Source organism: Momordica charantia, assembly GCF_013281855.1.
Source record: "Momordica charantia cultivar OHB3-1 chromosome 9 unlocalized genomic scaffold, Mcharantia_2.0 BLBB01000009.1, whole genome shotgun sequence".
Lineage (NCBI taxonomy): Eukaryota > Viridiplantae > Streptophyta > Magnoliopsida > Cucurbitales > Cucurbitaceae > Momordica > Momordica charantia.
Window position 1 is genome coordinate 4,159,326 of NW_028275167.1, and position 9,656 is coordinate 4,168,981.

General features: G+C 36.2%; 1 protein-coding gene across 1 annotated transcript; it reads left to right on the plus strand.

Moving 5' to 3' along the window:
* Positions 1–4,340: 4,340 nt before the first annotated feature.
* Positions 4,341–9,389, plus strand: TTA2 (fibronectin type III domain protein (DUF1423)). Its single transcript, XM_022291765.2, has 2 exons — positions 4,341–7,993; positions 8,549–9,389. The coding sequence occupies exons 1-2, from the start codon at positions 4,888–4,890 to the stop codon at positions 9,106–9,108; spliced, it is 3,666 nt and encodes a 1,221-aa protein (XP_022147457.2). The 5' UTR covers positions 4,341–4,887; the 3' UTR covers positions 9,109–9,389.
* The last annotated feature ends 267 nt before the right edge of the window (positions 9,390–9,656 follow it).

The window sequence follows — 9,656 nt, forward strand, 5'->3', positions numbered from 1 at the left end:
TTTCGTTAATGCTTCTAATGATATGAATTAAGTACACGTACTAGAGACTGAAGTTTTGAGGCGTTCTCTTGGTTTATGTTGTTATTGATTCATGTATAGGTTTGAATTGAAATGTATTGTTTGTACTGAAAAAAAAAGTATTGTTATTTAAAAATGATAATAAACGCATTACTGATTTGTCTCAAAATTTTAATTTGTAAAAGACTCAATCTATTACGAACAATTTCTTTATATTGTTTATCAGGTTTTTAAAAGGTCGTTTAGATTATTGGCCAAATATCAAGAATATATATTTTTAATTTTAATTTTAATTTCAATTTTCTTTTTGTATGGGATTAGGTTCATCATCTCACTAAAATAATTTTGAGATTCACCGATGCTACATCAACATTCACGTATTTTTGTTTTCAAAAAAAAAAAAAAAAACATTCACGTATCTTTTTAAAAGTTAGAAATAAAACTGTCAAAAATCAAATAGAAATTTATTTTTAAATTTAATGATAAAAAATATATTTTTTTCCAATAATTTAAATAAAATGAAGTTGGATACTCGAACAATGGAATTGAACTTAATTTCAACCTAATTTACAAATACTTGACTACACAAACATTTCCAACCAAATTCATGGACACTTGACATGCATAAATATCAGAACAGAACTCATGAACACTCCAAGCAAAAAAATTAAGCATTAATACAAAAAAAAAATCATATTTTTATGGTTAAAACTAAAAGAATAGTCCATTGACCTTTGGAAAAGAGGCCAAGCCATTCAAAAAAGAAAACAACAAAACAAAATTTCCAATCCTTTTTCCCCTTAATCAACTCATCTGACATTTGACCATGGGTCTCACCTTTACCCTACACGTGGCGCTTGATCTGCAACAGATCTTGTACGAAAGTGAGGCCCACGTCAATCCAACGGCCGAGATGAGAAATGAAGAATTTCCCACTGAGAAGTCAAAAAAAAATTATTTTTTTGTCAGAGCAGAAAGCAGCGACGTGACGACATTCAAGAAAGCGTCAATCCGTCAAAGCAAACTCTGACAATCTTACATCTGACGTTTGATTTGCCACGTGGACGGCTCAGATGGAATGTTTTTTTTTTCTTTTTTCCTGTTCCTTTTGTATTCCCCGAAATTGGATCTTGGCTGGCAAATCACATAGCAGTGACAATTATTTATGTGAAATATGAAATATTAAAGTCACAAATTTAATCCTAAAATTTTAAATAGTGTATTTATTTCATCTTAAAAATTAAATTATTAGTTTAAATAGTACATAAACTTTCAAAAAATGTCTAATAAATTTTCTAAATTTTTAGTTTAATTTTAAAAATATTTGAACTTTTAATTTGTCTATTTTTTAACTAATAGTTTAGTCATGTTTTTTTTTTAACAAATTTCTACTACTAACATCTGTATTCTATTAAATCATAATTTGACAAAAGAAAGAAAAAAGGCTAGTTGGATAAAATAAGAGGGATTACCAAATTTTGAACTGTACTTTTTTTTAAAAATAATTTTATTTCACATGCACGTGCCTCTCTGTAGAAAACACACATTTATAATAAATAATAAAATATAATAATACAATTACATAAATAGCAAGCGTTTTTTTTTTTAATTTTTCTTTCAAATTACTTTTTAGTTATTATTCAACTATATTCAACAACATGTTAAATTATGATTCAATAATAAGGTTATTTAACACATTATTGTACTATAAGAAATAAACACATGTGACCTATTATTCTATTCAATTAGTGAAAGCTGAAAATACATAAACTATTCATTAGACACTTTTTTTTCCTCTCTCAATAACACATTGAAAAAAAATAAAAATCAATGTATGTAAAAGGATCATAAAACAAGTGAAATGTATAGGGGAAGATGTAGTTTTGTCCCTCAACTTTGGTTAAATTATTTGTTTTAGTCATTAGTTTTTGAAATTTTGATTTGAATCACTTAAATACCGTTGGATAACTATTTCATTTTTATTTTTATATTTTAAAAAATTATGCCTGTTTTCATATAGTTTTATTGGTAAGTTTTTCACCTATTTTGAAACCTATTTAAATTCTGAGTCAAATTTCAAAAATAAAAATAAGCTTTTGAATTTTTTTTGTTTTATAATTTTGACATAACTTCTTAAATTATTTATAAAAACTATATAACAAAACAAAGAAACATATTGTGAAATTAATGTTTCCAAACTAAAATATTTTAAAAAAAAGAAAACAAAGAAAATGAAAGGGTTATCAAATCAGATCTAAATTTTTACCCAATTTCTATTTTGACCTTTGAACTTTTAAGATCTCAATTTCAATCTTTTAATTTTCACTAAATTTCATATAGCGGCAGCAGGGAAATAAAAACCTTATACTAATTCAATAAAGTGTGGTATGACCTTCTTTATTATATATATACTCACACATTCCAACATAATGCTGTGACAAATCAACTGGTATCTATTAATTTGACATTTCACAAATGTTTATGACACAAACTATATATAATCCAAATTAATACTTCTAGAGAAGTTAGTAAATTAATATTACAGTCGATTTGTAATGAGTATCAATTTAGTTTATCATAATTTAGATAAATCTTACCAATCGTCATTAAACTTTTGTTTAGTACAATAAGAGGGTGACAAATTCAAACCTCTCATAGGAAAGTAATGCATTAAATAGTCGAGTCATATTTGCGTTGATCTACCATTAAGATCTTAACATACAATTATCTCTTGGACGTCATTTAATCAAGAAAGAAAAAGAGATAAGAAAACGACTGTCATTTAAATAATAATGAGTCATATCGAGAGATTTAGTAAAATTATAGGAATACAATTGAAAATTCTAAAATCACATTAGCCAAATTAAAAATTTGAAAACTATTTAGAATTAAATTGAAACAAATCAAGATGATAGGATCCATTTTGAGTAACTTTTATCAAAGTACTAAGAAGGAGATCGGTGAGACACTTGTCGTCTGTTCTATCAGACGGGCTTCTCCACTAATCCATGTGCAAGTGCCATTCACATAGAACTTTTCCCATTTTCGACTTTCAAAGTTCTTATTGGAATATTTGCTACTATCACCAAGATCTGCAAACGTCCAAGGTTTTGCAACGACCGCCACGTCCTGAGTCATATGGCAAGTAAAGCTAATGACCCTACCGCACACCTGCGTCTGCCTATACGTACACCCAACGCCCACGAGCATACCTACTACTCCAACCGCGATGAATCGCCCTAGCGCGCACCACGCCACGCCCCACCTACTGCCCACGCCTGTCCAGCTGCCGCACTTCACTTTTCATCCAAGAAGAAGCCCTAGCCATGGGTCCTTTACTTGTGCCCAAGGGTTGGCCCTCACACTGAAGGAAACTTCTTCCTTATTTGTTTGTGTAGTATTCGAAATTCCAGCAATCACACGACAAATTAAGAAACTAATCAAACCAAGTATTAAGAATAGAAGAATGAAGACACAATGAACTAAACCTTTATCTTTAGGGTTATTTACAAGTACGAGGATTCTGTGAAAAAAAACATAACAGTTTGAAGACTTGCCTTAGGATTTTGTTGTTTTTATTTTGTTCTAGGATACTGTCTTATATTCTCCTTTATTCTTGAAGTAGTTTTTGGGGAGTTTTTTTCCGGATTAGGGAAGAATTGTCTTATAATTATTTTAATTCCTTTAGTTTTAGGATTTTATTTTATTTATTTTTTTCACGGATGATCTTAATCTATAAATAGGCCCCCTCGTAGTATTTTGAAGATAGAACTATTATTGTTGAACGAATTTCGAGTCTTCATTGAAAGAATTTCAAGAGTTTTGAGACTTTTGCCGAGTGCAACCCTCTCTTGTTTTGTGTATTCCTTCTGCGTAGTTTAGCCTTGAGTATAGAAAAATCAAGTTTTTTGTTTCTTATTTTCAATTTCAATTTGTTTCAAAACATAAATGTGTGAATCGAAAAAGGATGTAGAGATTGCTATAGTAAAGATCATGCAATTCTATTTTTTCTTATTAAAAACACGAAATAAGAAACAAAAAAAATAAGAATACTAAAATTGGTCTCGAAATAAATAAATGAGACAAAAATGAAAAAGGAAGAAACTAAAACTAACTTTTCGAGAGTAAGATCAAAATGAACCAAACGAATCAAGGGGGTAAATATAAGAAAGAGAAATGAACCAAAATATTTAACCCGTTTACCTAAAATCTTTTTAAATATAATGTATAAATAAACAGAATTATTAAAGTTGTGGCCGAGGACCAAATTTTAGTATAAAAAAAAATCCAATATTTCAGCCACCGGTTGTTCTTTGATGTTGATTTATTAGAGAGTGCAGTTCTCTCTCTCTCTCTCTCTCTCCCGATTTTTCTATTCGCGAGGCGAAGCAGAGAAGAAGTTGAAGAACAGTCCCATTTTCACACACTAAAATATTTGCAAATTTTGAAGAACTTTGCGTATCAAACTCTCTCTCTCTCTCTCGCCTTCTTATACTGCGTTGACTACTTGGACTGAGCTTTAAACCCGATGAATTCTCCTTTTTCCCGTTTTCCCATTTTGTCCCTTCTCAAATCCACCGGTGCCGTCGCCGGTCAATCTTCCCCACCCACCGCCGCCTTGGGTTTCTCCACCCTTTTCCGGTGACTACTTCTATGATTGTATTCTCCTCCTGTTCTGGGTATCGCGTTTGTGCCTCTTGGGTTTTGAAGCTAGGGTTCCCCAAAAGCCCTAGCTATCGACACATTTCTGTGAAAATTCGATATGGGTAATCGGCGGAGGTTTAGAAGTTTTGTTGCGTAATCTCGTGTTTTGTGGGATTTATTTTTCCTGTTTGTTGTTGTTTGATTTCGTAGTTCGTTTATTTCGTAATGAAGAGGTTGAAGTCGTGCGACGATCTCGATTCGTACGCGGAGAAAAATCCCGGGAAGGACCCTGTATTGAGCCGGACATCGTCTTCTCACCGAGTCTTCTACCACAAATCCGAGCCTATACGGAAGAACCTGTCGTCTTCGTCTGCTCGGTATTATAGGGATCGATCGGTGGATGAGGATCGGGAGGGTTTGAGGCTAGTGCGGAAGCGACCAGATCATGATTTTGAGGGCTTTGATCGGCGAAAAGGGTTTGATCGGTTTCGAGAGAGCGGAGAGAGTAGGGGTTATTCTGGTAGTAGTGGAGGTGGCGGTGGAGGAGATCGTATTGCACTTCATAGGTCGGAGAGCTACTCTGGGTCGCGAAGGGAGTACCCTAAAGGATTTCGATCAGAGCGGGACAGGTCAAGGAGAGAAGGCAGTGTATCTTCGTGGAGGAGATTTGGGAGTTGGAATAAAGATGTCGATGAGGGAGTAAGAAGCAGAGGTGGTGGTGTTGGGGGATTGGAAGAGAGAGGGAGTGCGAGGAATTCTCCCAAGGGATTGAGGGATGTGAAATCGCCGTCTCAGTCTAAAGATTCAAGTAGTGAGCAGTCTAAGTTGAGAGCCTCACCTAGTCTGGTTTCAAAGGGTGTGAGACCACAGGAATCAAAGTCGAAGTCACCAACATGGTCGAAGGACTCAGAGAGTGAGCAATCGAAGAGTGTGGAGGTGAAGAAGGGGGACGACTTGCAGGTTGAAAGTGGGGATAACAGTGAAATGGAGGAAGGAGAATTAGAACCTGATCCTGAGTCCGAACCTGCACTTGCTCCTCAAGCTGAACCTAAACTTGAACCCGAACCCGAACCCAAATCTGAAACAGGATGTGAAGCTGAATCATCTCCTGAGAATGAAGATAAAATGGCAGCAGAGAAGCATTTGGAGTCTGATAATGATCAGAGGGAGGTCGAAACTGAGAATAAAGTTCAAGATCAGAAAGATAGTGTTGTAGCAGAGGCTGAAATGCTGGATAAGGGCATGGATGCGACTGAAGCGAAAGAAGCTTGCTGTGATGATGTTGATTTATCAGAAGGTCAGAATGGATCGGTTGATTTGAGGAGTTGTACCAAGGATGAACTAGATGTTGTCGCTGATGTAGTAGACAGGTTGGAAGACAGTTTAGTTGGTGACAGAGAACAATGTAATGGGGTGGATGACAAGAACTCTGTGGAGATTTCAGTTCAGTTGGATGAGAAATGCAAAGAAAACAAGGGCAATGATCTAGAAATGAAGACTGGGGATCTTGATGTACCAGATAAAGAGGTAGTAAAAGAAGCGTCAGACGGAGGGGCAACAAAAATTACTGAGGCACTGACTCAAAATTTTAGAGATAAAGGTAAAAGTGTGGCTGTTAGTCCTTCGACCTCCCATGCCGCATATTCTGCAGAAGATGGAGCATGGACTGATAGAGAACTGGAAGCTACTGACATTTGTAGGGACCATGATATGGAAGGGCCAAGTACCAGGGGGTTTGAGTTGTTCACAAGATCTCCAGTGAGGAAACTCGAGAAAGTGGATGAATCTGGTGATAGTAGGCAAAGAGACGGAAAGCTTACACTAGAGCCTCTCGATCTTTCTCTAAGCTTACCAAATGTTCTGTTACCTATCGGTGCCACTGGCGATTCAGTTCCAGCATCTGGTTCCCCTAGTCGAGGAAGAAGTGTCCAGTCCCTGAGTAACACATTTTGCACTAATTCAGATGGATTTGCTCCATCAATGTCTTTCTCAGGGTCTCACTCTTTCTTTCATAACCCAAGCTGTTCTTTGAATCAGAATTCAATGGACAACTTTGAACAATCTGTTGGAAGTCGCCCAATATTCCAGGGAATTGACCAGGCTTCTCAAGGAGCTTGGCTGGGTCAGTCACAGAACGAGTCCAAGTCCAAGGAACTTCCCTTATATCAAAGAATTTTGATGAATGGCAATGGCTGCCTTCAACAATCTCAATCATCACATGGTATTTCAAACATTCAAACCGTTCTGGGTCGTCATTCATGTGAGGAAGATAGCTCAAAAATTGTCAACGGGCTGGATAGGCAATTAAGCTTTCATAAGCAGTTGGTCGGAAATTCTAAGTCCAATGATGATGTTAGATCGCCTTCACTAAGAGTAGGATCTCATGATGGTGGAATAACTTTTAATTTGGAAAAGAAGAGAATCGTGAAAGAGACTAGTAGTGGTAGTTTATATAGAACTAGTAGTTTTAAGGAACAGGAAAAGCTTCCGATGGGAGGCGCAGATTTTATGGAGAAAATAATTGCCAGACTAATTACTGAACCAGTGAATGAAATGTCCAAGAAATTTGATGAGATGACAGGTCAGTTCATAGCACATCTGAAGGCAAATATTTGCGAGATCATGTCTAATCCAGACAAACGCGGTCAATTATATGCAATCCAGAATGCACTGCAAAATAGGTCAGACATAACTATGGATATGCTACTTAAATGCCATCGAGTACAGTTGGAAATCTTGGTTGGTCTGAAAACTGGTCTACCAGATTTCCTTAAGGAAGTAAGTGCTGTTGGATCGGCAGACTTAGCCGAGATCTTTCTAAACTTAAGATGCAGAAATATGACATGCAAGAATCTTTTGCCCGTGGATGAGTGTGATTGTAAAGTTTGTGCACCAAAAAATGGATTTTGCAGTGCTTGTATGTGTCTTGTTTGTTCAAAATTTGATATGGCGTCTAATACATGTAGTTGGGTTGGCTGTGATGTTTGTCTTCACTGGTGCCATGTGGACTGTGCCTTACGTGAATCTTATATTAGAAATGGTCCTAGTGCGACTGGAGACCAAGGAGCAACTGAAATGCAGTTTCATTGTGTTGCCTGTGATCACCCTTCAGAGATGTTTGGCTTTGTGAAGGAAGTTTTTCAAAATTTTGCTAAAGATTGGACGGCTGAAACTCTCTCCAGGGAACTTGAATATGTTAAGAGAATTTTTTCTGCCAGCCAGGACTTGAGAGGGAAACAACTTCACGAACTTGCTGACCATATGCTGGAAAGATTAGCCAATAAGTCTAATCTTCCTGAGGTGTACTCTCGTATTATGGCTTTCATTTCTGGTGAGCTAAATTCACGTTTTTCATGTTATGCCAATAAGTCTAATATTCCTCAACTTTTCTTGCCATTGTTCCACAAGGAATTTTGTGAGACCACTTCTTGCAATTGTCAAATCCCTCCTTTATTTTGTTTGCCAGAATTTCTTGGAGATGATAGGTCTCTTAGCAAATCAAAATGGTTTTTATTGTGAGAGAAATATTGGGACATACCATTATGGAAATGCATGCCACGTCTCCTTTCGATTTGACTGTTCTATGACTTCTGTGTATTCAGCTTTTTATTTAGCAGTCTGGCTTTTGGATTTTCATTGTGGGACTGCTCTTTTGCAGGAATGTTCTGTGAGAGTTGACGAGTTTAATTAGCTATTATTTCTTGAGATGAATTATTAGTGCCTAAAACAACTTCTCTATTGTCGTGGCTTAGTATTGGAAATTTGGAACTATCTTTGCCTGTTATAGTAGTATTTAGGGGCAATTTGGGAATTTTGCATATTTAATTTGGTGTGAATCGGAATGTTGCTAATTGCTACCATTTTGTTGTTTGATGTGTGATTACAGATGCTGATTCTTCCAAGCTTGGCAAGACACCAGTTCCATCCGGAAAGGATCCATCAAAAAACAGCAACGGAATTTCAGGGTCATGTCAGGAAGCTCCCTGGCTGAAATCCGTATATTCTGAAAAAGTCCCTCAAATGGAAAGAGCAGCTAATGCTCACCCTAGTTTGAATTACGAGCGGAATGACAAACGGATAATGGAGCCAGATATGCACATAAATTCTCGTAAGGAACCTCTTTTCGAAGAATTGGATAGTATTGTTCGAATAAAACTTGCAGAAGCCAAAATGTTCCAAGCACGAGCGGATGATGCTAGAAGGGAAGCAGAAGGTTTAAAGCGCATTGCTATTGCAAAGAACAAAAAAATAGATGAAGAGTACACAAGTAGAATTACCAAGTTGCGTTTGACTGAGGCCGAGGATATGCGCAAACAGAAAATTGAGGAACTCCAGGCTCTAGAAAGAGCTCATCGTGAATACTCTAGCTTGAAAGTAAGGATGGAGGCAGACATTAAAGATCTTCTTTTGAAAATGGAAGCTACAAAACGGAACCTGCCAGTGTGATGAGTACTGAGTTGTAGTTTCAACTGGGATTTTTTCAGCATTGTTATCTCTTCTAGTCTCGGTAGTTGGGAAGTACTTAACATTTATAGGCTTATATATTTTCAGTCTGTCGTAGTAGTTCTTTTAGGTTTTACTTTTACCTTCCAAGTTCTTTTTTCCTCCCTTTATTTTTGTGCTGCTAACTAAAGTCTGTACAGCGACTTCAACAGCATTTGTTCGTGTATAAACACTTCCATCTATGAAAAAGCAATCCGAGAGAATTTTTAATCGGGTTTTCATCACTTGTAACCTTAATTTTCTTTCAAGCATTGTTCTGGAGCTGACCGTCCAAATATGAACATGAACTTTGGAGACTTCTATTGATGTCAAGGTGGTCGATTTTATCTCCTCCCGAGATGGACTACCCTCCTGTATCAGGCGAAAACTTGCAATATGTGGTAGAATTTTCAATTAGTTGAGGCATTTCAATATGCATGAGGGTAGTATTCATGTTTCTGTTATGTTCTGTGCCCTTATATTACTTACACCACACTTCTCATGTACATCTC

Coding starts and splice junctions, on each gene's coding strand:
- TTA2 (XM_022291765.2), top strand. CDS start 4,888: ATGAAGAGGTTGAAGTCGTGCGACGATCTCGATTCGTACGCGGAGAAA. Junction 7,994..8,548: donor TATTATGGCTTTCATTTCTG/GTGAGCTAAATT, acceptor GTGTGATTACAG/ATGCTGATTCTTCCAAGCTT.